The sequence below is a fragment of the Mustela lutreola genome, chromosome 17, assembly GCF_030435805.1.
Source record: "Mustela lutreola isolate mMusLut2 chromosome 17, mMusLut2.pri, whole genome shotgun sequence".
In the NCBI taxonomy this organism is placed as follows: Eukaryota; Metazoa; Chordata; class Mammalia; order Carnivora; family Mustelidae; genus Mustela; species Mustela lutreola.
The window spans coordinates 577,739-605,090 of NC_081306.1; the positions used below are offsets into that span (position 1 = coordinate 577,739).

The window sequence follows — 27,352 nt, forward strand, 5'->3', positions numbered from 1 at the left end:
GACTACAAGCAAGATGGCGGGAGAGGGGCGTACACCTGACTAGGAGTCGGTCTTATGAGGTGCGATGGGAACGGTAGTCTTCGGGCCTTCTCGCGTGCCTTAAGAATGGCGGAACCACGAGAATAAGGAGACTACCGTAAAGATGGCAGGCTACCTGGCCTCTCCCTGCCGCCTCATTCTACCACCTGGGGCACCTCGCCCGCCTGTGACATAGAGATTCCCTCCCGGTGGCGCAGAGCCTGACGGAAGTTGCAGTCTTCCCGGGTCCGCTCTATTATCTTCGGCGGAGACAATGGAAGGGAAAAGGGGCGGGGACAACCAGCGAAGATGGCGGCCGAAGGGAAGGGGAGATGGCGGCTTGGGATTTGTAGTCCATGCACTAGGGTTGTTCTCTTGTAAGAACGCGGGAGAGGACTACAATGATGATGGCGGACCATCACCGGCTCTCTGCGGCAATGCCTGCTGGGGGACGTAGTCCCTTCCTAAGCCCTCCGGAGAAAGGACCTGGGCTGTTGAAATGCGCATCGCGACGGACACGCCCACTTGCGAGTCTACGGAAAGCGAGAGTGTCTTTCCGCCTCTGCCCGCCGCCTCTTTCCGAACGACCTGCCGGGACTTGTAGTCCCGCGCCCTGTACTCGCCAGCGGAGGGGGAGAATGTAGGTCACCAGTGGGGCTCAAGGCAGGCGAGGGAGGAAGACCCGCGGGAGTCCAAGGAATATATAATGTCGCCCCGCGTGCGGCAAGGACTCTCAAGGGCCCTTGAGGTAAGGCTCTCCAGGGAGAACAGCGTAAACGGCGCTGTCGCGGCGAGGGAGGCGTGGTTGTCGCCGACGGGACCGTCCCTCGCACCCGAGGCTCCTCCCCCAGGCCTCCGGGAGTCCGACCCGGAATCGACCCGGTCGCGAGGACTCCGGCGAAGGGGCTCTCAAGTCCTGCGAAACCGGGAGTCGCGGAACCTCGGTCTTCTCGTCTGGGAAGTGGGGATGATGGCGCGTCCCACCGGGAAGGGTCAGGTGCGTGAGCTCGACGCCGTCGGGGCCTGACCCGGGGCTCGTGCGGGTCGCTCCTTTCGCGGGGCTCCTTCCTGCCCAGCCCTTCGGGGATCCCAGGCATCCATCGCGCCGGGAGGGCTTCGCTCCCGGGAGGAGGAAACTGTGGCCGGCCGCCGGCCCGCATCTCCAGCCGCACCCGCACCCCGCACCTCCAGCCGCCCCCGCACCCCGCACCTCCAGCCGCCCCCGCACCCCGCACCTCCAGCCGCCGGCCCGCATCTCCAGCCGCCCCCGCACACCGCATCTCCAGCCACCGGCCCGCATCTCCAGCCACACCCGCACCCCGCACCTCCAGCCGCCCCCGCACCCCGCACCTCCAGCCGCCCCTGCACCCCGCACCTCCAGCCACCCCCGCACCCCGCACCTCCAGCCGCCCCCGCACCCCGCACCTCCAGCCGCCGGCCCGCATCTCCAGCCACACCCGCACCCCGCACCTCCAGCCGCCCCCGCCCCCCGCACCTCCAGCCGCCCCCGCACCCCGCACCTCCAGCCGCCCCCGCACCCCGCACCTCCAGCCGCGCCCCCGCCCCTCCTCCGAGTCCTCCCGCGTCCACTACCGAGCGCGGCTCCCAGGGGGCGCCCAGTCTCGGTGTGCCTGACGTCCTGCAGCCTGGCTGGATGCCTCAGCCTTCAAGTAGCGGGCGGTGCCCACCGGCGGCCTCATCGCCGACCGGCCTCGGCGGCGGCCCTGCAGCCATCTCGGCGGCCAAGGCGAGCGGGACTGCAACCCCCTTCGGCCTTCTCGATCTGCCTCCTCCGCTTGCAAAACTACCCACTTCTGACCCCCGGCTCTCCCCGCCTGTGTTGGAGCGCCCTGCGGAAGACTTGGGGTGGTTCTTCGGCCCGGGAAGTTCACGCCGGCCCGGGGAGGGCGATCTTGAAGTTGGAGGGACTGGCTTGAGGCCGGGCGGAGGCTCCCTCCAGCTCCCACCTTGTCAGGAGGCCCTTGGCTCTCAGATGATGGTCCCCTCTGTGTGCTCGCTGCCTGAGCGCTGGCTGGCGTGATTGTTCAGGACTTTCTCCACCGCTTTTCCCACGGCCTGTTAGGTCCTTCCCCTCTCGCATCCCACTTCTCTACTCTGCATCCTGCAGGTTTCTGTTTAAGTGCCGCTGCCCCAATGAAGTCTTCCTGTAATTCCCAGATGAAATTCATTTATTGACTCACTACATGGTAAGCGTTATGAGGTGTCCACTTCTGTGTTAATTCGGTGCTTTCAGCATCTCATCCGATCCTCAGAAGAATCCTAGGAGATAGAACCGTTTTATAGATGAGAAAACTGGGGACCCAGTTTCCAGAGCCCCGGATGAGGACTACTGCAACATCTACAAAGGGACCAAATTCAGCCGGATGTGTAAGCTTAGTTTGGAACAAAAACAATTGTTTGCAAAATTGTCCTGCAAACATGGGTTTCCACTTTCACTTGAAATCCTGAAATCTAGCACTTTGGAAGGATGGCTTAGGACCACTCAGTGGTGGTGGTTTTCTTTTTGACGGCCTGGACTATAGGACTACAGGCCAGTTTCAGAAATAGGTGAGATCCCTCAGTCCCTCGAGGAACCGCTAGAAAGGAATAAAGGGCACCTGCCTCCTTTCAGAACTAGCGGTAGCCTTGGAGTGAGCACACTGATTCAGCAGCTGGGGCAGCCCATTTATCCCGCGGTCCGTTCCTGTCCTGAAGGCTGCTTGCTGCTCTCCCTTCTCCATCTCTTCTGGATCTCTGTAGGTGTTGGTAGCTTCTAGATCAGCCAGGATAGGCTAGGTTAAGTTGCAGTAACAAAGAACACCAAGTTTGGTGGCTTCTAGCAAAGGTCATTTCTTTTTTTTTTTTTTTTTTTTTTTTTTTTTTTTTTTTTAAAAAAGATTTTATTTATTTATTTGACAGACAGAGACCACAAGTAGGCAGAGAGGCAGAGAGAGAGGGGGAAGCAGGCTCCCCGATGAGCAGAGAGCCCGATGCGGGGCTCGATCCCAGGACCCTGGGATCATGACCTGAGCCGAAGGCAGAGGCCCAACCCACTGAGCCACCCAGGCGCCCTAGCAAAGGTCATTTCTTACTCTTGCTGCATGTCTAGTGCAGGTGGTCTGCTCCTTCCAGTCCCTCGGGGAAGAGACTCCATCTCCATCTGAGCTTCCATGTGACAGTTCTGCTCCCACTGTATTGGCCAGTCGATAACCCGACCTAACCTCAAAGGAGTCAGAACAGCAATGTCCCCACAGGCCTAGAAGAACTGGAACACTTGTGAGCAACCCTAATGACAAATACAGCTTCTTAAGAGCCCTAGGGGAAGTTCATTGCCCCCATATAGAAGATTTCCTGGGGAACATTCACTAGGAGATAGCTGCTGAGCGAGCTCTTCTGTTGTCCTGCGGTATGGCAACACCCACAGGCAGGAGAGAGCAGTCTGAAATACACCCAGCTAGAGTGGACAGGTGAACGGAAAAATACCCCGGTGCAAGGCAGATGCAGAGGCATCTGCGAGTCATCACCAAAAGCAAGGTGCCCCTTGGGGCGTCTGGGTGGCTTGGTCAGTTAAGTGTCCAACTCCTGGTTTTGGCTCAGGTCCTGGGCTCAGGGTTGTGAGATGGAGCCCCGCGTCAGGCTCTGCACCCAGCCTGGAATCTGCTGGAGATGAGATGCTGTCTTTCCTTCCCCTCTACCCCTCCCCCCTGCTCTCCCCTGCTCTCTTCTTACATAAATAAAGAAATAAAATCTTAAAAAAAAAAAAAAAAAAAGCAAGTCACCCCAAAGCTGACTGGATCTGATCCATGAAGATTCCAGAAATGAAATTCTCACCGATGAGTGTGGCTTCAGGTGGCCTCTTCTCCCTCTCCCTCTGCCTCTCTCCATCTTGTGTTCTCCGTCCCTCTGCGCTCTCTCTCTCAAATGATTTTTGAAAAAATCTTTTAAAAAATAAAATAAAACCAAGGGCTCCTGGGTCCCTCTGTCGGTTGGGCTCTTTTGGCTCAGGTCATGATCTCCGGCTCCCTGATCAGCAGGGAGTCTGGTTCACTCTCTCTCCCTCTGCCCTCCCCACAGCTCGTCCTCTCTCTCTCTCTCTCTCTCTCTCATAAATAAATAAAATCTTAAGAAATAAAAACAAACAAACAGAAAATATCAAGTATGGACAAGAATGTAAGAAACTGGAATCCTGAAGCACCTGGGTGGCTCAGTGGGTTCAAAGCCTCTGTCTTTGGCTCAGGTCATGATCCCAAGGACCTGGGATCGAGCCCTGAATCCGGCCTTTCTGCTCACGGGCAGTCTGCTTTCTCCTCTCTCTCTCTGCCGGCTTCTGCCTACTTGTGATCTTTGTCTGTCAAATAAATAAAATCTTAAAAAAAAAAAAAAGAAACTGGAGGCGCCTGGGTGGCTCAGTGAGTTAAAGCCTCTGCCTTCGGCTCAGGTCATGATCTCAGGGTCCTGGGATCGAGCCCACATCAGGCTCTCTGCTCAGCAGTGACCCTGCTTCCTCCTCTCTCACTCCGCCTGCCTCTCTACCTACTTGTGATCTCTCTCTGTCAAATAAATAAAATCTGAAAAAGAAAAGAAAAGAAACTGGAATCCTTGTGCGTTGCTGACAGCAGTGTAAGATACTGCAGCTGATGAGGAGGACGGTCTGGCAGGTCCTCAAAAAAAAAAAAAAAAAGAAAAAAGACACCCATGAATTTAATGTGTAATGATCTGGCAGTCCCATCTGGGGTATGTATCCAAAAGAATTGAAAGCAGAAACTGGAACAGATACTTGGCACACACTCGGTCATAGCAGAATTATTAATCACTGAACTAAATGTCTGCCAGTGGGTGACCAGATAGATCAATGGGATATTTCCAACTTTAAAAAGGCATGAAATTCTGATACAAGCCACAACATGTATGAACCTTGAAGACAGGATACTAAGTGAAACAAACAGACACCCTCTGTGTCTGGGGCATCTCAAGGAATCACATTCACAGTAATGACCCCCAGGGCCAGGGTCAGAGGGAATGAATGGCGAGTTATTGTTCAACGGGTACCGGATTTCAAATTGGGAAAATTAAAAAGTTCTGGAGATAGATGGTGCTCATGGTCCCCAAGAATGTGGATATACTGAAGGCCACTGAAATGTACATGTAAAAATGATTAAAATGGGGGCGCCTGGATGGATGGCTCAGTGATTAAAATGGTCAATTTTATGTTATATATATTTGACCACAAGCTACAACGCCAACAAACCACTTCACTATAGTAAGGGGGGAAGAAGAACAGAATTGCAACAATTTTCTGTTTGTTTGTTTTTTAAGATTTTATTTATTTTTAAGATTTTTTTTTAAAGGGCTATTTATTTATTTATTTATTTGACAGACAGAGATCACACGTAGGCAGAGAGGTAGAGGCAGGCAGAGAGAGAAGGGGAAGCAGGCTCCCTGCTGAGCAGAGAGCTGATGTGGGGCTCGATTCTTAGACCCTGGGATCATGACCTGAGCAGAAGGCAGAGGCTTTAACCCACTGAGCCACCCAGGCGCCCAAGATTTTATTTATTTATTTGAGATAGACACAGAGAGAGAGAGCACGAAGGGTTGGGGGAGGTAGCAGAGAGAGAGGGAGAAGCAGCCAAGTAGGCTCCCCTGCCAGTAAGGAACCTGATGTGGGACTCGATCTCAGCACCCCGGGACTATGACCCAGTCAAAGGCAAAGGCTTAACCAACTGAACCCCGGAGCCGCAGGTTTTCTTGTTTAGAAAAGATACAGAAGATACGGATTTAAATGATGCAGTGAACTCAGAGTATTACTTGGAAACTTTTTACATTTATATTCTAGTCATATTCACTTTCTTGTAAAAACAGGATAGATAGCTAAACTTGTGACTTAAAAACAAACAGGCAGAGCCTGGGTGGCTCAGTTGGTTAAGCCTCCACCTTCAGTTTAGGTCGTGATTCCAGGGTCTTGGGACTGAGCCCCGCATCGGGCTCTCTGCTCAGCGGGCAGCCTGCTTCCTCCTCTCTCTCTCTCTGCCTGCCTCTCTGCCTACTTGTGATCTCTGTCAAATAAATAAATAAAATCTTAAATAAAAAAAAAAAAAGAAGCTAGGGGCGCTTGAGTGGGTCAGTCAGTTAAGCATCTGCCTTCGGCTCAGGTTGTGATCCCAGGGTCCTGGGATCGAGCCCCACATTGGGCTCCCTGCTCTACGGGAAGCCTGCTTCTCCCTCTCCCACTCCCCCTGCTGGTAGTTCCTCTCCTGCTGTCTCTATCTCTGTCAAATAAATAAATAAAATCTTTTTTTTAAAAAAAGTTTTCTGGGGCGCCTGGGTGGCTCAGTGGGTTAAAGCCTCTGCTTTCGGCTCAGGTCGTGATCCCAGGGTCCTGGGATCGAGCCCCGCATCGGGCTCCCTGCTCCACAGAGGAGCCTGCTTTCCTTCCTCTCTCTCTGCCTGCCTCTCTGCCTACTTGAGATCTTTGTCTGTCAAATAAATTTAAAAAAAATTAAAAAATAAATAAATAAATAAAAGTTTTCTGGAAAATTCTGAGGTACATATCCGGTTGAGGACCACAATCACTAGATTGAATACATGAATAGTAAACACTTCTTGTATGCCAAGGCAGCTATGATGTCTAATCCAGAATGTCTAGAGATGAGGGTTGGGGATTTATTCCCCGCATGCTCTAGGGTCTGTAGAACAGACTGTGGCCTCCTGCACAATGCTGCGTCCTCCTAACGCTCTGTCGGAGGCCGGAACTCCCGCCAGCCGCTGCCGGCCGCCCGCTCCCTGCGCTTTCTGAAATGAGCCCGGCTTCCCCATCCCTGCAGGCTCAGGGCAAACTCTAAACCCCAGCTGGTCCTTCAAAGATACTAGAAACCCCTGGAGGCTTGGATTTGCTGCTGCCCCAAGCTCTCACTTCTACTAGAATGACCCGAATCCCACTTGCTTTGGTTAAACAGAGTCAGGAATCGCCGTTTCCCACAGCCAGCCGCCTGCCGGGCCCAGTTCTACCGTTCCTTCTTTCTTTTCCCTCCTTCCTTCCTCTTTTTTTTTTCTTTTTGTATTTATGGTCATTGGTTTCTTTTGTCATTGTCTTTCCTAACAATTAAAATACAGTCGATATGCAACAGCTTTAGACACTGTGTGTTCTTTCAACTGGCAGTGTACCATTGGCTTCAATTCATTTTGCTTTTTAACTCTTTATCGTGGGAAAGTTTGAGCCCATGTAAAAGGAGACGCAGTATAACAACCCCCATATCCACGTAACCATCACCTACATATGACTACTCCAGTCCCCTCCATAGCCCAGGCCTCCCCTCCTCCGACCCCTGCTATACTATTTTAAAGCAAATCCCAGACATCATAATCCTTCATTTACAGTATTCTTCAGGATTGGGGCACCGGTGTGGCTCAGTTGGTTAAGCGTCTGCCTTCTGTTCAGGTCATGATCTCAGAGTCCTGTGATGGAGCCCTGAGTCTGCTTCTCCCTCTCGCTCTGCCCCTGCCCTGCCCCTCCATGTTCTCCCTCTCTCTCTCTCAAATAAATAAATAAAATTTTTTTAATAAGATTTTATTTATTTATTTGACACAGAGAGAGAGAGAGATCACGAGTAGGCAGAGAGGCCGGCAGAGGCGGGGGTGGGAGGGGGAGGAGGCTCCCCGCTGAGCAGAGCGCCCAACACAGAGACCCGGGGACCCAGGACCCTGGGATCATGACCCGAGCCAAAGGCAGAGGCTTTACCCCACGGAGCCACCCAGGCGCCCCCAAATAAATAAAATCTTAAGGTATTCTTCAGGATATACCTCTAAGGCATAAGGAGTTATTTTAATGTGACCACAGACATTCGTCACATCTAAGTAAATAATGGTAATTCCTTAATATCACCTAATACATAGTCCATGTTGCAATTTCTTGGATTATCTCCCAAATGTCTCTGTACAGTGGGTTTGTTGAAGTCAGGACCCAAAGCAAGCTCACACATTGCACTTGGTTGTTAAAATAGGGAGCTTCTGGCGTTGCTCCAAGTGATCCTTGCCTGCTGGTATTCTGCTCCCCTTGATGTAGGCTGGACCTCGTGACTTGCTTGTACGATGACTAGAATCGGCAGAAGGGACAGGACCGCACTCCGAAGAGAAGGCTGCGAAAGGCTGAGGCTTCCACCTCCGCACCCCTCTCCGGCTCGTCTCTGCTTCTCTGATAAAGCGGGATGTCGTGTTGCGAGCTGCCCCACGGAGAGCTCCACGTGGCAGGACCTGAGAGCAGCCTCCCACTAAAAGCCAGGAAAGGACTGAGGCCCTCAAACTACCAAACCTTGAGGAACCAAACCCTGCCAACATCACGAGGGTGAACTTGGAAGTGGCTGCCTGTGCCCCTCGAGATGACTGCAGCCCTGACATTGCCGCCAGGCTCGTGAGAGCCTCTCAGCCTGGATCCCTGACCCACCAAAAATGGAAATCACGAATGTTATTTTAAACCACAAGGTTCTGGGGTAACTTGTTACACAGCAGTAGATAACTAATCTCGTGGTTATGTCTCCTGAATCTCTATGTACAACAGTTCGCCTATGTCTTGTGGCCTTTTTCTTGCCAGGCCGGGTCCTATTTGGAAGATAGAGTCATGTGTATTAATCAGCGTCCCTCAAAGTGGGACCGAGAATCCCCAGGGAGATAGGGTGGTGTCTCCCGTACAGAGATGCAGATGCCCCGGCTCCTTGGAACTTCCTGAATCTTGGAGTAGGGACCAGGGATCTGGACCTTTAAGAGCATCCCAGGGGATCCTTACATCCGAGGGAGGCTGGAAGCCCGACAGAGTTGGTCTAAAGGCTTGGCTTTCACACCCTCTGTGGAGCGCTGTGTGACCTCACCTCTCTGAACCTCTGTCTCCTCGTCTGCAGGATATAATGATTCTCGCAGCATTTACTTGGTAGGAGGCTGTGCCTAACTGTTCCCTCTCCTACTTTCTGAATTCATGGACTCACGCTCTTACGGGAGAAAGAGAGGGATTAGGTTACAGGTAGAGTGGGGGAATTGGTCCCAGAGGTATTCACACGCACGTCCTCACACACTCCAGTGGTACTGGCGAGCACAGATAGGTTCAAGTCCTTGCATGGGAGAGACAGCCTGGTTTTTCAGTTTGCCAAGCCAAGGTTTCTTCTTTTAAGGCAACTTAAACTATTTATGGGAAAATCAACCCAATTGCATATGAACTGTTGAAGATTTAAGAAATTCTGGGGAGTCTGAAATGTTAAACATCCTTTTTTATTTTTTTATTTTTTTTTTATTTTTTTTTAAAGATTTTATTTATTTATTTGACAGAGAGAAATTACAAGTACACTGAGAGGCAGGCAGAGAGAGAGAGAGAAGGAAGCAGGCTCCCTGCCGAGCAGAGAGCCCGATGCGGGACTCGATCCCAGGACCCTGAGATCATGACCTGAGCCGAAGGCAGCGGCTTAACCCACTGAGCCACCCAGGCGCCCTAAACATCCTTTTTTAAAGATTTTATTTATTTATTTGATGGAGAGAGACACAGCAAGAAAGGGAACACAATAAAAAATTAAAAAAAGAAAAAGAAAAAAAGAAAGGGAACACAAGCAGGGGAGCAGCAGAGGGAGAGGGAGAAGCAGGCTTCCCACTGAGCTGGGAGCCCGATGTGGGGGACTCCATCCCAGGCTCCTGGGATCGTGACCTGAGCCGAAGGCAGGTGCTTAATGACTGAGCCACCCAGGCGCCCCGTCATTTTTTGAACTCTTTCTGCAAATTGCTACTGAATCTATGTCATTCTATTACTCTCCGTTTTTATGCCACACATGTCACACAGTCCTTGTTTTAGTATTCTATTGTCTCCTAAATTCAGTCACCTCAAAACAACAATCTTTTTTTAAAAAGATTTTATTTATTTATTTGACACAGAGAGACACAGCGAGTGAAGAAACACAAGCAGGGGGAGCGGGAAAGGGAGAAGCAGGCTTCCGGCTAAGCAGGGAGCCCCACGTGGGGCTGGATCCCAGGAGTTGGGATCATGATCTGAGCTGAAGACAGACGCTTAACTGACTGAGCCACCCAGGTGTATATATGTGTGTGTGTGTGTGTGTGTGTGTATATATATATATAATATGCCAATATGTATATATATATTTTTTAATTTTTTAATTTATTTTAAAATAAACATATAATGTATTTTTATCCCCAGGGGTACAGGTCTGTGAATCGCCAGGTTTACACATTTCATAGCACTCACCAAAGCACATACCCTCCCCAAAATCCATAACCCCACCCCCCTCCCCCCAGCAACCCTCAGTTTGTTTTGTGAGATTAAGAGTCACTTATGGTTTGTCTCCCTCCCAATCCCGACTTGTTTCATTGATTCTTCTCCTACCCCCTTAACCCCCAATATGTATATATTTAATGATTACCACCATAAGTTTAGTTAACATTCATCTCCTCATGTAATCACACAAAAATGTTTTTACCTTTGATGAGAACATTTAGGATTTGTTCTCTCAGCAAGCTTCCACTAGATCACCCAGCAGCATCAACTACAGTCATCACGTTTTATATTATATCCTCGCTACCTATTTGTCATATAACCAAAGTTTAGACCTTTTGACCATCTTCCTGCAATTCCTGCACCACCACCCCCAGCTCCTACCTGGCAACACAAATCTGATCACTTTCTCTATGCGTTCGTTTTTTTGAGATTTCAAAAATCAATGAGATCATACGGTGTTTGTCTTTCTCGGTCTGACGTATTTCACTTGGCATAATGCTGTTAAAGTCCATTCGTGTTGTTGCAAATATCAGGATTTCCTTTTTTTTTTTTTTTTTTTTTTTATGGTTGAATAGCAACCCGTTGTGCGTCCATACCGCATTGTCTTGGTCTCCTCATCATCAACAACCAAGGACGCCTGGGTTGTTGCCTTGTCTTTGCTATTGTAATTAACCCTCAAGTCCTAGCTTTTAAAATGTTCTTCTATGTTTTTGCTTAGTAATTTCAGAGATTTATTTCATATGTAAATCTTTAATCTATCATTTATTTATTCCTAGCAGTATTAGAAAGGGATCTGCCTTAGGTTAGTTTTCCCCAGAAGCAGCCTAAGATGGGCTCCGCCGGCTGGGACACATTCTCAGAAGAAGGAGATCATCAGGTAGGGCCGGGAGGGAACCGGAGCAAGAACGTGGTCTCAGCTGTTGACCAGCTTTGGTTTGACCCTAGAGGAAGCTCCGGAGCTCAAATTGTATTACCAGGTGAGTTCACCTGGAGGTAAGCCCTTCCTTACATCTGTGCCGATCTGCCACTGGCCAAGGTCAGCCGGGGGAGGGGTGCTGGGCGCTTCTCCAGAGACGGGGGCAGCCGGGCGATGGGTCTACTGTCCTAGAAGGATCTGGTGGGGCCCCAACCGCATGCACTAGAGTTCGCCTTTGCACTGCCCAGATCTACTCGTTTCCCCCTGAAGTTCTCTCCATCCAGGTGCAGCTACTCCAGGATTCTGAGGGTCACAATTTCTAAGTAAACTTGGAAGAGAATTAGTTCTAGAGCCTTCCCTGATAGTCATCAACTCCTAGTCTCTAGACGCACAGGTCCTACAGTTAGCAGGCTGGCAGCACAAATTCCCCAAAGAGGTTACCGGGAGTGATGGGAAGCAGGACCACTCCTGCTCCAAATCCTGGGTTTCCAGGCTCATATACCTCTGTTCTGTGGCACAGACTGTAAAACAGCCATTGGCCTACGGTATATATCGCATCCTAAAAGATAGCGCGGGGTCCTCTTCGTGCTGCCATTTAAGCTGCACCTTCCAGAAGCTGTTCCATTACACTAGGAGGCCAGCAGCTTCTGGAGGGACAGCAAATGCAGTGTGTCCTCCACCACAATTCCGTTGTGAATACGTCCCTCAATCAGAAGGAGAAGAAGGCAGCTGTGGGTCACTAGTCATCAGCAGTCACATCAGCCAGAAGCTAGGTGCCCTGCTAGTGAAAGGGATCTGAGCAGGACACTGGCAGCATGCATTACGGGATCTCGCTCGAACTTTTCCTTATAATTTTCCAGCTGATCTAATGCCTTTTATTTTATTTTAAAGATTTATTTATTTATTTGCAAGGGGGAGAGAGAGCGCATGAGTTGAAGGGACAGGGGAGAGGGAATCTCAAGCAGACTCCTCGCTGAGCGCAGAGGCCGACGCTAGGCTCGATCTCACAATGCTGAGATCAGGACCTGGGCCAAAACCCAGAGTCATGCTAAAACGAGTGCACCACCCCGGCGCCCTGCCTTTGATTTTAATAGTTTATCCTTACCCTCCCTCATTTTAAATGACCCTTTTATCATATCCTAAATTGTTATGTATCCATGGGTCTACGCCTGGACTTTCTGTTCTGTTCCATTACGCTGCTTGTCCAGTTCTGTGTCTCCTTCACACAGTGTTTAATGTAGTAGACCTTGGGGGACATTTTTCTTATCCCATGGAGTCTGCTCACCTGATTAGACTTCTTTGGGAAGTCTGGTCATGGAGTGAGAGTTCAGTGGGCACCTGCTGAACAGGGGGACAGACTTGCTGACTCCAAATCCACTTTCTCCCTGTTTTTAATCCAACACCCTAGCCCCCCATCGGACTCTGCTCCTAGGACAGGGCTTGCTATGCCTCTCCCTCGGGCCCTCCTCCTCCAGCCTAGGGCCACTCAGGAAGCAGGGGCAACGCTCCGCTGGATTCCAGAGGTGGCCAAGGGCCGAGCTGGGACTGGCTTAGGATGTCCAGGCAGATCACCAGTGGATCCGCCTGTCTCACTTGGTCATCGTGGGGTCCAACCAGCTTGGGGACAGACGGTGGTGCAGATAACGGGACAAGGGAGCTTCATCTGGGGACGGCAGGGAACAGTCCGGACACTGGAGCCAGTCCTGCATTCAAGGCCTCCAGAAGTCATTCTCTGCGTGATCCTCAGAAGCCACCGAACTCTCTAAACCTCATTAGTAACCACACCTATTTCCCAGAGTTGTTACAAGGAAAAAAGGGCATCTGTGTATGAAGTGACTGGTAACATAAAAGAGGCTAAAAAGAAAGCGATTTTTTCCTTATCTTCTCATCTCCTTCCTTCCTACAATCTCATCTGCAAAATGGGGGCCAACCGCCCGTCACATAACCCCGAAGGGAAGCCAGGGCCGCAGGAGCTGGAAAGCGTCAAGTCCCAGAAACGAGAGGTGACGGTAACATAAAGAGCTCTGGCTCTAGGGCCGGGTTTGAATCTCACCACTGCTCCCTGTGGGCTGTGTGACCCAGAAGTGATCAGGTGACCTCGCTGTGCCTCAGTCTCCTCACCTGTGAAATGGGAAGACAGCACTATCCAGCCCATGGGATTCTGTAAAGGAAGTGTGAGATACTGGAGCCCTTAGGAAGCACCGGAGAAATCCTGGAGGTGGTGTGGCTGGGCTGCTCCCCAGAAGGGAGGTACCCTGGCCCCCCTCGCCACCACCGGGGGCTCTGGAACAGTGAATGGAGCAGGCTGCACCCCTCAGCCCGATGATGCCTGCGCTGGGGGCCTCTCTTCCAAACGCCCTCACCCCTTCTTCAGCCAGACGCCCCATTAGGCTGAGGCGCTGACCTGGGGAATCTGCTCAGCCAACCTGCCTCCCTGGCTTGGCTTGGCTTTGCAGAGCGTCAGGCTGGAACCATGATGCTCTTGCCTGCCTTCAGCTGATACTCACTGAGGTGTCACCTTGAACCTGGCCCGGTGCTGGGGCTGCAGAGATAAGTCCCTGCCACCTGTCACACTGGGCAGAACGCCTGGGAGACGGAGAATGACAATGTAGGGTGATCAGGACACGCAAAGGGGACTGAGGGACGTGGGAGAGCCCCAGGGGGCTGAGGAGACCAGGAAAGCGTCCCAGAGGAGGGAAAAGCCCGAGTTGAAGGTTAACATAAAAGAAGGACTGTGTCTGGGGAGGCGGAGCAGGAGGGCTTTCTGTGCGGCGAGAAGTACCTGGAGCAGGCCCGTAAGCAGGCTGCACTGCTGAGGAAGAGCAAGAAGTGAGCTGCAAGGCTGCGCCTGGCCTGGGGGATCGCAGGCCTCAAAGGGCAGGCTTCAGGGTTAGGACAGTGTCCTGAGGGCACTGGGGAGTCGAGGAAGACATGGATGGGGGGAGAGGGCTGGATGACACTTGCCTTTCCCCGGCCTGTCATCGCTCACCAGCCACCAAGCTCTCTGCCATCCCTGTCTGATCCTGAGACCTGTCACCCAGGCTCCCACCTCAGGGCCTTTGCACTTACTGTTGTCTTTGCCTGGAGAGGGAAGGGTGAAGATTTGTAGTGCGGGGAGTGGGGGGGGACATGGGGTTGGGCTTAATATGGAGGTCAGAGGGAGACTCTGATTTGGAGTTCACAGGTGTTTGTTCTGAATGGGCCTCATTATGTGACCTGCTAGGTGACACTGGGGTTATGCTTGAAAGGGAGGGACAGGGGAGATCTCTCAGGAGCGTATGTATGGCAGTGGGGGTGGGCCTCCAAGTGTGGGGTCACGCGGCACCAAAGATTTTGCCATTGCTTGGAGGCTTTCTATGCCATGGGGGTGACCCTGGGGGGACCCAGGAGGGTCCTCATAGCAGGGATCAAGGCATTTGGTGGGTGGGGTCAGCAAGAACCGGCGTGGTGGGAAGTATTACCCAGTTTCCAGATGAGGAAACAGGCTCAGAGAGGTTGCGGGGTTCACTCCAGCTAGTGATGGACAAGTCCAAGTCTGCTGGCTCCTGAGTTTGGGGGGTCCCCAAGCATCAGCTTCTGTGAGACTAAAACAGAGATGGAGACAGATGGGCTGCGAGGTGGGGATGGTTAGGGTGATGAAATTGATGCCCTTTGCCAAGACAGATGCCTTGGGGTAAAGCTGGGCCTGGGCTGGGGGCCAGTTCCTCCAGCTGTGAAGGGCACCTAAGGGTCAAGAGAGAGAGAGACAGGTAAGCCCCCAAGAGTCAGAGGAGGTGGTGGGGCTGCAGGAGGGTGAACCTGCCTTCTGGGGTGAGGCCCAGCCCCACGTCCACCGTCCGCCTGTGAATAGCACCAGATCGAGTATCTGCCTCCCTCTCCCCTCCGCCCTCGGGCTCTCCTCCTCCTGCTCCGCCTCCCCCGTCACTACCTGGCCTGGCCTACGCCTCAGTGCACCCACTCAAAGGGCCAGTCTAATCCCCTGACATCACCACTACTCCTCACGGGCCCTTTCTGGCAGCCCTGGGAGCCCCTGGCCTTGGAGATCCAATTTAGGATTCCCCCCCCCCCCCGAGCCCATTTTTCTTTCAAATTTCTCCCTCCTTCAGCTCACAGTTTGGATCAGAGACACCCCCAGATCCAGCCCCAAGCTGGGGAGCAGGAGTCTAGGATCTGTTCAGCCTTCCTGTGTGACTTTAGCTAAGCAGATGTCCTTCTCTGGGCCTCAGGCGCCTTATTCTGTCTCCTTACCACCCCCTCCCCTGACCTGGGCTAATCACATCAACCTATTTTGGCTTCTTCTCAGCACTTTGTTGCTTTGGGAAATTTTTTTTCTTTTTTTCAACATTTTATTTATTTATATGACAGAGATCACACGTAGGCAGAGAGGTGGGGGGCAGGGGTGGGGAGCAGGCTCCCCGCTGAGCAGAGAGCCCGATGCGGGGCCCGATCCCAGGACCCTTGGATCATGACCGGAGCCTAAGGCAGACGCTTTAACCCACTGAGCCACCCAGGCGCCCCAGGAAATTTTGTTTTTATCAGTTCACATACTTGTTGCTGGTGTCCCGTCTCTGGACTGGGCACCCTTACGAGGCAGGGACCCAGCCCGTCTTATTACTCACCCTGATGCCAGTCCACAGTAGAGGTCCCATCGAAACTGGCTAATTGAATGTAGACATGGGTGAGTGAATGAACAGGTGTATCTCCTGCCTTTGCAGGAAAGCTGTGGGCCTTCTTTCTTCACACCAGGGAGGAAGGTAGAGCCGTCTTCCATCCCCACGACTGGATAGAAGCAGTATGGGGGTTGGGGGCAGCTCTGCCTGAGCACTTTGACTCAGTGTGCGGGCAGGGGCTGAGAACCAAACAATGCTCCCTTATGGAGAGACTGGGGGCCTTGTGAAGGGGGACCAGAACCCAGCCACCCCGCTGAGTGGCAAGGCTTCCCCAGCTGGAAAGGGCCTTAGGTGTGTGTCTGTGTGTCTGTATGTGCTGTGTCTGGGCAGAGGGCCACTACTGGCCCAGATCTCAGGAGTCCTGACCTCCAGCTGCACGTGTGTCTGTGTGCACACACGGGACAGTGGTGTGTGTACACCCACGTATGGACCTGTCTGCTCTGAGCATGTGCCTCTGCGAGGGCCTCTGGGTGTGGCTCTGTGAGCACATGTGTGCCTGTATCTGCGTGCACACGTGTTTGCACCCTCCGTCTGTAGGGCCTGTGGTCCTGGCAGTGTGTGTGGTCCCATACACAGGTGGCCAGGCCCACTGGAGTGGGAGCTCTGTGAGGACAGGAATTTTTATATCTTTATTTGAGAGAGAGAGAGAGCACGCAACACAAGCAGGGGGAGCAGCAGAGGGAGAGGGAGAAGCAGCCTCCCTGCTCAGCGGGGAGTCTGAGTCAGGATTCGATCCCAGGACCAGGATCATGACCTGAGGCCAAGGCAGTCACTTAACCAGCGGAGCCACCCAGGCTTCCTGAGCCAGGGGCGGGATTTTTCCCCGACTTGTTCCCTGTTCTATCCCAGCCCCTGGAACAGGGACCAGCACACAGTGGGCGTCAGTACTACCTAAATGACTGAATGTGAGTGTGTTCACGTATCTGGTGTGCGCCCACGTGCCAACGTGTGTGTGGAGATGTGCACACGCTCCTGTGTCTAAGGTACCTTGGTGTGAGTGAAGTTGCTCACAAGCCACCACTCCCATCCCTTTTCCAAACTCCTCGGAGGTCAGGCCCAATGCCTGGGTCCCAGTGGGGGCGGAGCAGGAGGCCGCCTTCTCCCAGTAACTGGATCCCGGACGTGCGGAGCAGCAGGGAGCAGGGCGGCCCCTTTGTCCCCCGATAATCCGCTCCTTTGACCCCTCCCTCCCAACAACCAGGTCTTAAGGTCGAGTTTGGGGACTGCTGAAGACTAGGGTGTCACCTCCGTGTCCCCCTCCCAGCCTGTCCTTTGCTTCTGGGGCTTCTGCACCTGTGCGGCCCTCCCCAACACACCCCCGCTCTAGCGTGTGACTCCTTCCCCCCCTCTTGGGCGGCCTCAGCGCTCAGCCCAGGTATAAAGCTGAGGGGCGGGAAGACAGGTGCCCCAGAAGCATCCAGAGACTGGAGGAGGAAGCAGCCAAGGAGAGAGCATGAGCTATCTGCTAGGTGAGTTGGGGGAGGGGGTGTGTGGAGCTCCAGGGCCTAGCGACCAGGAGGGGAAGAGGTACCCTCCAGGGTCTCTAGCCCTTAGGACTCATGTGCCTGGCTGCTTCTTTGCATGCTAGGAACCTCCAAATCCTTACACACAGAAGGTTTTGTTCATCACTCACTCATCCATTCAAGCATTATTGAGGTGCAAGGTAGTTTTCTAAGCATTTGGGGATACAGCTGTGAACAAACAGACAAAAAGCTATGGTCTCATGGAGATTTCATTCTGCACACAGACCATACACATCATCATCATAAGTAAGTAAATTATGGGGCGTCTCTGGGTGGCTCAGTTGGTTAAACGCCTTCGGCTCCTCAGGTCATGATCTCAGGGTCCTGGGATCAAGACCCACATCAGGCTTCCTACTCAGCAGGGACTCTGCCTCTCCCTCTGCCCCTCCTCGCCACTCGTGTTCTATCTCTCTCTCCCTCAATCAAATAAATAAATTCTTTTTTAAAAGATAAGTACATTACAAGGCAGTATGACAGAAGGTGAGCGCAATGAGTCAATTTTTTGAACGAACGCATGAACAAAGAGGCCTTTGCTTTCAGCCTTCCCTTACGTTCTAAACTTAGGGAACTCAGGAATGCAGAAGGGGACAAAGGAGACCATCACAATGTGCTTCTCATCTCCATGGCCTCCTGCTCGGGACCCTAGGTAACCCCCTCTGAGCCTCCCACTGGAAGAGAACTGGGCCTGAGCTGTAGGTGGACACTTCGCAGCATTTATTCAAATTTAAAATGAGCACACCCTTGGGGCACCCGGGTGGCTCAGTGGGTTAAAACCTCTGCCTCCGGCTCAGGTCATGATCCCAGGGTCCTGGGATCGAGTCCTGTATCGCATCGCATGGGGCTCTCTACTTGGCAGAGGACATGCTTCCCCCTCTCTCTCTCTGCCTACTTGTGATCTCTATCAAATAAATAAAATCTTTATAAATAAAATAAAATAAAATGAGTACACTCTCAAAGGTGCCTAAAGAGTTTGGGATAAGGATGTTCACGGCAGCGTTCCGTCATTCAACAAATATTTATTAAGCTCCGTGCTAGGTGCTGGGGAACCAGCAGCAAATGAATCAGGGCAGGTTCTCTCTTTCCTGGAGCCAACATTCTAGGGGGAGAGACAGTAACAAGCAAGCAGACAAATAAGGAAATGAATTAAAGCGCAAACGTCTCTGAAGACTATAGACCGGGGAGGCGCTTTTGATACGAGGTGAGGACAGCTTATCTGAGTTGAGGCCCGAAGAACAAGAAGGATCCAGTGGCGGGAAAGGTTTGGGGTGGTCCTGGCAGGGCCCAGGAAGGGCAAAGGCCTGGGGTGGGGAGTGGAATGGGAAGCCAGTACGGAGGGGCGCGGCTTTGCAGGCCACCGAAGGGCTTTGGTTTATTCCCTTGCACTGTGTGAAGAATTCAGGCACAGGAGGGACCTCGTTGAGCTGGGGGCTGTGGGGGGGGAGGCCGGCAAGGGTCGGAGAAGCAGGGACAGGTGGGAGGACGCTCCTGGGTGAGGAGGGCTGGTGGCCGGGGCCCAAGGGGCGGCCACGCGCGGAAGGGGCGGCCGGTAGGTGCTCAGTGCCTCTTGTCAACTTCTAAGGCTTTTTATTGAGAAGAACAAAGAGCAAAGTACCCAACTCGGGAAGCGTGCAGCTCGATGAATTTTCACAAAATGATCGTCTCCTTGTCATGAGCCCTCAGACCAAGAAACACAGAGCTGGACTGGCTCCCTTTTAAGGACAGAGCCGGTAGGGTTTACTGTGCTGTGAGTGTGGACAGCAAGAGAGAATGAGGCTTCGAAGAGGATCCCAGATTGTGCCCTGAGCAAAGGGAAGCGTGGAAGCGCCCCTGCCTGAGGTGGGGACTGCTGGAGGGCGGGCAGAAGCCTAACCGGAGTCCGTGCTGGAGACTTTGAGTTGAGACACTTCCTGGTGTCCAATACGGTCAAGCAGGAAGTTGAACACATCGGGTCTGGGGTCCCGTGGAACGTTCTGGGCTGGAAAGAATCTCCTTACAGGGTGATGCGGCCCCGACTTGGATACACACCATTGTTGCAGGCCAAGGGCTGTGCCCGTGGGAAGAGTTGCGACAGAGAATGAATGAACCAGCAGGCGGGCTCGGGGACTGGATGCTGACCTCTGATTTCCTCCGCCAGCCCCGTTCTGCCTGCTGACGCTGCTGCTGCTGCCGCCCCTCCGTCCGGGGGCCCCCGTCTCCCCAGCTGAGCCCATCCGTCAGGCCTACAGCCTGGCCCTCTACATGCAGAAGAATACGTCAGCGCTGCTGCAGACTTATGTGAGTGACACGGGGCACAAGCAGGGGACAAGGGCAGAGGGACACCGCCCTCCTGGCCCAGCCCCGGGTAGCGGAAGCAGAGCAAGGTCGGGAGACGTTTCCTCCACAAGTCCGAGGGTTCAGGGGCTCCGTGCACTAGAGACTCACTCCAACACTGTCACTGATGGCGGGTGACTGTGGGCTAGTTGTTCCTTCTCTCTCTCCGTCTCAGCTCCCTCACCTGCAGAATGGAATTGGGGTCCTGCTTTTGCTCACCTTTCAGGACCATTACAAGACTCAGAGGCGGCACAGACAGAAAGACCTCATGCTGGGTGCTTACCTGAGCCCGATGCTGCACTAGGCACGCATCCCCTTCCCCCACAGATGCCTCAAACAGTTCGGAGAGACGGAGTCATAACCAGATACGGAAACTGAGTCTCAGAGAGGGTGAAAACTTTGCTCAAGGTCACACAGCTAAATCACTGGCAGCACCAGGATCTTAACCCTGGTCTGTGGCTCCCCCCCACTGCTGTCTAGCAGCTCAGACTAGCAGCCTGCCAGCTGAATCTGACCCACAGGTGTTTTCTGTTTGGGCCATGATATACCTGTTCAAGTTTTGAACACGACTGCCTGTCTCCAACAAGCGCAGGGACACTTCTGGCCCCTACCCCATCTTAGTTCTGCCTTCTTCCCCAAGTTACACGGTCTGCCTAGCCCCTAGAGGCCCCAGGATTCGTGACTCTCCATAGTACTATATTCCAGGCCCATGCGAAGTTACTAAATGTAGTCTCTAGTCCTATAACTGCCGCCATTCCCTGGTTAGCTTTGGGTACCCTGAATCAGTTTCTTCACCTGTGAGATAGGAACGGAGGACTAGATGGTCTATCAATTTGGGGATTTATCAGTGGGCATCAAGATTCTATAGGTCCAGGTTTGTGGAGGCCAGAACTTTAACGGAGAAGGCACTCAACTAATTTAATAATGTTAACAATTATTTATTAATAATTATAATCAAATTAATAAGCGTAAATAACTAAATGCCACAAATAAAAAAGAACCATAGAGACTCTAATTACATTGTCAATTCTTTAGACTGAAAATAGTATAATAAATGATACAATCCTAGTGTTATGACATTAATATATTATAAACAGTGGCTTACCGTGCCCTTACTGTATGCCAGGAGCTGTGCTAAGTGCTCTCTACGTAGCACTTCTTATGTTTGCACAAGAATACTGATGCATGGGAATTACTGAAGCTGTGATTCAAAGTGGTACAACTTGTACATGAAACTGGGCCATTACAGAGCCCAGGCTCTGTGCTAGGAGATGTCCACCAGCTCCCCCTGGGAAGATGTCAGATGTGAAGCCAGGGGGAGCCCCAGGGGCCCACTTCAGTCCCTGCACTCCTGTCTCTGTCTCTCGTGCAGCTCCAGCACCAGGGCAGCCCCTTCAGTGACCCTGGCTTCTCAGCCCCCGAGCTTCAGCTCAGCAGCCTGCCTCCTGCTGCCGTCTCCTTCAAGACCTGGCATGCCCTGGGTGACGGGGAGCGGCTGAGCCATGCCCAGGGGGCCTTCCTGGCCTTGACCCAGCACCTCCAGCTCGTGGGGGACGACCAGCGAGACCTGAACCCTGGCAGTCCCATCCTGCTGGCTCAGCTCGGGGCTGCAAGACTCAGGGCCCAAGGCCTGCTGGGCAACATGGCTGCCATCATGACCGCCCTGGGCCTGCCCATCCCCCCTGAAGAGGACACTCTCGGGGTTGTCCCCTTCGGGGCCTCAGCCTTTGAGAGGAAATGTCGAGGCTATGTAGTGACCCGGGAATATGGCCACTGGACAGACCGAGCTGTGAGGGACTTGGCTCTGCTCAAGGCCAAGTACCCTGGATAGGGGAGGTGGGACGTCCTGTCAGGCTGCCACGCTTCTTTCCCAGTGGACTCTTCTCTGCCTTGCTTCTTGGCAAGAAAGGAGACACAGCGTGTCTAGCAGACAGGGGGTGCATATTTGGGGATATTACCTAGGAAGTAAGCCTCAAGTCCCTTTTGCCTGGGCCCTTCCTGCCTCGGTCCTATGGCCTCCCTTCCGGATCTGGGGGGGACTCTATGCATATCATTTTGTGGGTTCTCAATCCAGGGGTCCTGGCTGCCCACATCCTGGGTGGAAAGAAGCGTCTTTTTGAAGAGGCTTCACTTTGCACTCTGCAGGGAGAGGACAGTGGGTCTCCTTCCTGGGCTCTGCTTCAGACCGTCCTGCTCCTGGAAGTTTGCAGAGGACTTCTGGTCTCTACCTCACTTCCTGTGGGAAGCTGTGTGCTTTCTGAGCAGAGAGGCCTCCCTCCCTTCTTTGGAGTTCATTACCTCCCGAGTCTACCTCCCTGCCTAGGCCCTCCGTTCCAACTTCCCATTTTGAGAGACTTCACTTCGCGATCAATGGCAGTCCGGCTGAAAAGTCAGGACTCCTCCAGATGTTTACTGCTCGGGACACATCCACTTCCTGTTCTAGAGCGACTGATGTTATCCTTGGCCTGGGGGCATTTGTGAAACTCCTATTGATATTGTGTGGCTTTGGGGTATGTCTGGGAGACCAGGCTGTGGCCCAAGGATCCTGTTCTCCTCAAAGGTGTCTGGCCATTGTCAACAACTATATATACTGGTAACGTTAGTGTTCTTTTTATTTTTAAACATTTTATTTACAAAAAATTAATTTATTCTCCGAAATAAAACTCTTTTAAGCTGCTGATCTTTTCTCTCCATAGACCTGGCTTGGGGGGGGAGGGTGCAAGGACACAGCAGGAGGAGAAGGAGGTCGGAGGGAGCAGGAAGCAGGGCGCGTCCAAAGGGCCCGATGGGGCAGGGAGCACCGCAGGGCGGCTGACGCTGCGGGCAGGGGGCGGCAATTTGTCCGAAGTAGCCCTGCCACTCGGCCAGGAAAGGCCAGAGCGAGGCCCGTGCTCCCATGGGGCCAAGGAGAGCCAAGAGACGGAGGAAAGGGAGACAGAGAGGTCGCCCAGAGATGGGTGAAGGCGGAGATCCAGGAGAGCCGAGGCAGGCCCAAGCCACGGGGAAGACGGGAAAGCAAGACAGTGATGGCCACGGGAAGAGGCAGGCGCACGGGAGGTCCGCGAGAGACACGAGGGCACGCGAAGCAGAGACAGAGATGGAGACAGTCGGGGCCCCCCAGGAGCCCACAGAGACGCAGAGCGGCGGACGGCGGGCTGCAGCCCCGCGCTCAGGCCGGGCCCCCGGGCACCAGCTGGCCCAGGTCGCCCTCGGTTCGGCTCACCCACTCGCGGTAGAGGCCGCACACGCGGAGCCCCAGCACCTTGGCAGGGAAGACGCCCGCGTCGGGGGCGGCAGCGGCGGCGTTGGTGGCGACGACGGCGGGCTCGGGCCGGGGCCCGCGGGTCTCGTCGGCACCCAGCGCCGCCAGCACGGCCTCCACCGCGGCGCCCAGGGCCCGGGCCTGGCGCGCCGCCTCCTCCAGGCGCAGCAGCAGGCGCGGGGCGCGCGGGTTCAGCTCGGCCTGGCGGCGCCGCACCACGTCGAGCAGCGGCGGCAGCGCGGTGAGCGCCGCGGCGTCCAGCCGCAGCCGCTCGGGGGCGGGCAGGCCCGCGTGGCCGGGAGCCGGGGCGCTCAGGCCGGCCACCGGCAGCCGCGGGGGCGAGAAGCCGGGCCGCCCGAAGGGGTCTCCCTGGTGCTGCACCTGCGGAGACACGGCCGTCAGTGCGGGGCGGGCGCCGAGGCGCGACGGGACCTCTGCACGCCGCCGCCGCCTCCTCTCGCGGGGGCCGCGGTTCACCCCTCCCGAGGACGCCTTCCTCCCGGCAAAGCTGTTGTGTTTGGGATTCTCCGAAACAACCACGACCACAACCACCACAACAAGTGGGCTTTGCACCAGCGCCTGTTTCCTCGTCTCTGAAATAGAGACGACGGGGCGCCTGGCTGGCTCTGGGTTAAAGCTCTGCCTTTGGCTCGGGTCATGATCCCAGGGTCTGAGGGTCGAGCCCCGCATCGGGCTCTCTGCTCGGCGGGGAGCCTGCTTCCCCCTCTCTCGCTGCCTGCCTCTCTGCCTACTTGTGATCTCTGCCTGTCAAATAAATAAATAAAATCTTTTTAAAAAAGTAGAGACGAAGTAGCAACTTAATAGGATAGCCATGAGCATGTTAAAATGGCTCAGGCAAATGCTGGCCCCCTGGGGAGCACAGTGGATGTTAGCGATACCCTCGATGCTATTTTACAACCCGGACTCCACCACTTGCTAGCTGTGCAGCTACATGCGAAACCATCTCCCTTCTCCCAGTCGGCCTGGTCATCTGTAAAATGGGGGATCAGGTCCCGGCCTGACTTTCCACCAGGGATCTCCTGAGAATCACAAAGATACTGCAGAAGCCTGGTCCTTCTCACCAACCCCCGCCCCCATCCCCCAACACCTCTGTGCCTGGCACACAGCAGGGGCTCGATGAATAACTGTTGTATGAACAAACACATTAAAGGAGATTTGTAATTTGTAAAAATGCCACAACAATACCATTTATCCCTTTCTAACATCTTGTCTCTGGATTGGCACTGTTTGCTGCTTTAAACACTATTCCTAATCTTTCCAAATACGTATGATGATTATGATAATGCTGATTTTACAAATGAGGATATGGAGGCTGAAGAGGTAAACTGACTTGCCCTAGGTCCGCCTAGGAAAGGACAGAGCTGGATTTTTTTTTTTTTAAGATTTTATTTTATTTATTTGACAGACAGAGATCACAAGTAGGCAGAGAGGCAGACAGAGAGAGAGAGAGGAGGAAGCAGGCTCTCTGCCAAACGGAGAGTCTGACGCGGGGCTCGATCCCAGGACCCTGGGATCATGACCTGAGCCGAAGGCAGAGGCTTTAACCCACTGAGCCACCCAGGCGCCCCCCCCCCCCCAGCTGGATTTTGAACCAAGTTCATAGCACCACAAAGTTAGTTCTTTCTATTATCCCACTTTCATAACTGTTACATCATTATTTTTTCATGTTACCATTAGTGCCCAAGGCCAAGTAAGTTAGCAGGCCTATGGTCTATTTCCAAATCAAAACTATACCCTCCTTCCATTACACCAGAGTAATTGATGGAAATACCCTCTTCCTTGGACAAGGCCCTATGCCCAACCAAAGACATTGGCAAATTCCCCTCCTCTGTTACAGTCCCCTTTTGGGCTAGAATTTTTTTTTTTAAGATTTTTATTTATTTATTTGACAGACAGAGATCACAAGCAGGCAGAGAGGCAGGCAGAGATAGAGAGAGTGGGAAGCAGGCTCCCTGCTGAGCAGAGAGCCCGATGTAGGGCTCGATCCCAGGACCCTGGGATCATGACCTGAGCCGAAGGCAGAGGCTTTTAACCCACCGAGCCATCCAGGCGCCCCTTTGGGCTAGAATTTTAGCCTTAAATTGAAACCCTTCTCGGTCTCTCTGCATAGCATAGGTAGAAGAGTTCACAACTCATCTTCTTAAACTGTCTCCTTTAATAGCTGGGGAGACCAAGGCCCTTGGAGGTGAGGTGACAAGATCACAGAAAGCCTGGAACCTCGGTTTCTTGACTCCCAGACCAGGATTCTTTTCACTCTTTCAGCCTGTCTTAACGCACTGTGGGGGGAACCTCCAAGCTGAGGCAGACAGAGGGGCATTTGGAGCACAGAAGAGTCCTCCAGTTTGCTCCAACTTCTGTATCTGGGAAATGAGGTCAGAAAAACTAGAGGTCAGGAACCTCTGTGATCTGTACTCCCCCATTCCTCAGGCCTCTGGCACCCCCATCCCCACTCACATATTCCTGGAGCAGCTGCTCAGCATATTTGGTGAGGAGGCGGGCAAGGCTGTGTGTCTGACGGATCTTGGCCTCCAAGTGGGGAAGGGGTGAGATGGAGGAGTCAGCCTGTGGATCTTCTGGTGAAAGAGGGGGAGGAATGAAGGCAGCCCAGACCCCTGCTCCTTGACTACTCTTGCAGGCTGGCTCTTCCTTCCTGAACCCACAAGTTCTGCTCTGAATTCTCCAACTTTCAAGCCAGGCAGCCTTTGTCCCATTCCAACTGATGGTAAATGAGACACCGAACATTTGTGAAACAGTTGTCCTGCCTGAAATGTATTCCCTGGCCCCAAATCACTGTTAAATCCTATTAAAGCCAAATGAAAATATTGCCTCCTTAGTGTGGTCTCTGGATTCACCTCTCCCTTAAATTGCCTTTTTTTTTCTTTTACTTAAGGCCATTTGTTTATACTCCCAAGGTTGTTTTTGAATGTCTCTTTTATCTGTGTGAACCGGCCTTAGGCTGGGAGTCCTTTGAGGGAAGGTTTCACATATCCACATACCTCACTGATTTTGGTGAAATTTAACATCACTGAAGCACAGAACTCCAAATTGGAAAAATACCTTAAACCCATTCTACAGATTGGGAAACTAAAGTCCCACGTCCTCCCGGAAGGACAGTCTGTGCGGACGCCGGCCAGGACCCCTGCGGCATCAGTGACTGGCCTTCCCTGGCCTACGCTGGGGGGTAGAGCCCCGGAAGGACGACTACATTTCCCGAGATTCCAGGGCACGTGCCAGGGCATGCCGGGGAATGTAGTCTTGGCCCGGCGACTCCCGCCCCGCCCCCCAGGTCCCCCCGTCCCCGCGCCGGAGTTTCCCACCGCTAGTCTCTATCCTTAATGGCCTCGACTTTCGTCTCCTATTGTCATTCATTAGCTCCCGTGGCCCAAAGACTTCCTTCCCTAACTCTATCCCTCCGGTCCGCAGTTCGGATTCTTTCCCAGTACTACCAGTACAGAGGATTCCGGCGTCCAGCCCCACCTGCGACCCCAGTCCTTTCTCCCAAGGTGTACTCGAACCTGTGATCTAAACCCTAGCCCAAGGCCCTAAAGCCACAGCCTAGGCCTCCGCTAAACTCCGGTGCTTGTCCTGTCCCACAGTTCACCCGCAGCTCACCCGCCCGTTACCTGACACCGGGGCCCTGCTCTCCCCCGCTCAGGCCGCTCCCTTCCCGGCCCCGGGGGTGGTGGGGACCTAGACCCCAGCTTCCAGCCCTTCTGACCCCTGCTCCCCTCGGGCACTGGGCATCCAGCCCTTCAGCCCCTTACCCAGACTTCCCTCCCTCCGGCTCATGCTGGCCCCTGGCTGATCCCGGTTGCCTACACGCCCCCCTTTCGCAGGGGGAGAAGGGGGAGAGGGGTAGGGGCGTGGTCCGGGCGCAACCAATCAGGGCTCAGACCCCAAACAATTCCCCCCGCCCCACCGCCCGCCCCAGGCAGGATTCCTTGGCTCTGAGCTCAGCTCCTTGCTTGCGCAGCCCATGGTCGGTCGGGAAAGGGGCCTGAGGAGGGTTGGCAGGTTGCGTGGTGTGCTCAAAACCTAGAGTTTGGGTGTGCCCAGGCCTGGGAGGCAGCCCTGGTACCGGCGGGAGGAGGCGGCTCAGGCTCTGACCTGGGGCCAGGCTTAGTGAGCGAGCTTCTTTTCAGAGAAAGCTGGGGTTAGGGGGAGCGGAATAAGAGGGTGGAGCCGGCAAGACAGGAATGTGCTGGTCCTCCCTTCCGTCTGGGGGTGGGGAGGGGGAAGCTGGGTGCGAGAGAGGCCTCGCTGAGGGCCCTCAGGCTTGGGCCACACCTGCCCAGACACATACCTCCTGGCCTATCTTAGATACTTTTCTGCTCCCCTCTCTTGTCACGTCTACTAGAAGGGGAATAGACG

The 27,352-nt window shown here is 53.6% G+C and overlaps 1 protein-coding gene and 1 long non-coding RNA gene across 4 annotated transcripts; one reads left to right on the forward strand and one right to left on the reverse strand.

Annotated features, from left to right (window-relative positions):
• Positions 1-1,502: 1,502 nt before the first annotated feature.
• LOC131819371 (uncharacterized) lies at positions 1,503-4,157 on the forward strand. The gene is made up of 2 exons (XR_009349166.1): positions 1,503-2,863; positions 3,099-4,157. It is a non-coding gene; the product is annotated as an uncharacterized LOC131819371 (long non-coding RNA).
• A 14,227-nt stretch (positions 4,158-18,384) lies between these two features.
• On the reverse strand, positions 18,385-26,850 carry CTF1 (cardiotrophin 1). 3 transcript variants are annotated; one of them, XM_059154383.1, is made up of 4 exons: positions 26,746-26,850; positions 25,436-25,554; positions 22,922-23,341; positions 18,385-19,882 (listed from the first exon to the last, which is right to left on the reverse strand). In XM_059154383.1, exons 1-4 carry the CDS (start codon positions 26,768-26,770, stop codon positions 19,844-19,846), a joined length of 603 nt encoding a protein of 200 aa, XP_059010366.1. In that variant the 5' UTR covers positions 26,771-26,850; the 3' UTR covers positions 18,385-19,843. The 3 variants fall into 3 exon arrangements, with proteins under 3 accessions (XP_059010366.1, XP_059010364.1, XP_059010365.1); XM_059154381.1 differs by lacking the exon at positions 18,385-19,882 and having other exon boundaries at positions 22,293-23,341; XM_059154382.1 differs by lacking the exon at positions 18,385-19,882 and having other exon boundaries at positions 22,293-23,341; positions 25,436-25,551; positions 26,746-26,845.
• Positions 26,851-27,352: the final 502 nt, after the last annotated feature.

What these genes read in the sequence shown, in the direction of transcription:
- CTF1 (XM_059154381.1), bottom strand. Translation starts at nt 26,770, where the DNA reads ATGAGCCGGAGGGAGGGAAGTCTGG. An exon ending in CCGGAGGGAGGGAAGTCTGG is followed by an intron (nt 25,555 to 26,745) that starts GTAAGGGGCTGA and finishes CTCTTTCACCAG; the next exon opens with AAGATCCACAGGCTGACTCC. An exon ending in AGCAGCTGCTCCAGGAATAT is followed by an intron (nt 23,342 to 25,435) that starts GTGAGTGGGGAT and finishes GTGTCTCCGCAG; the next exon opens with GTGCAGCACCAGGGAGACCC.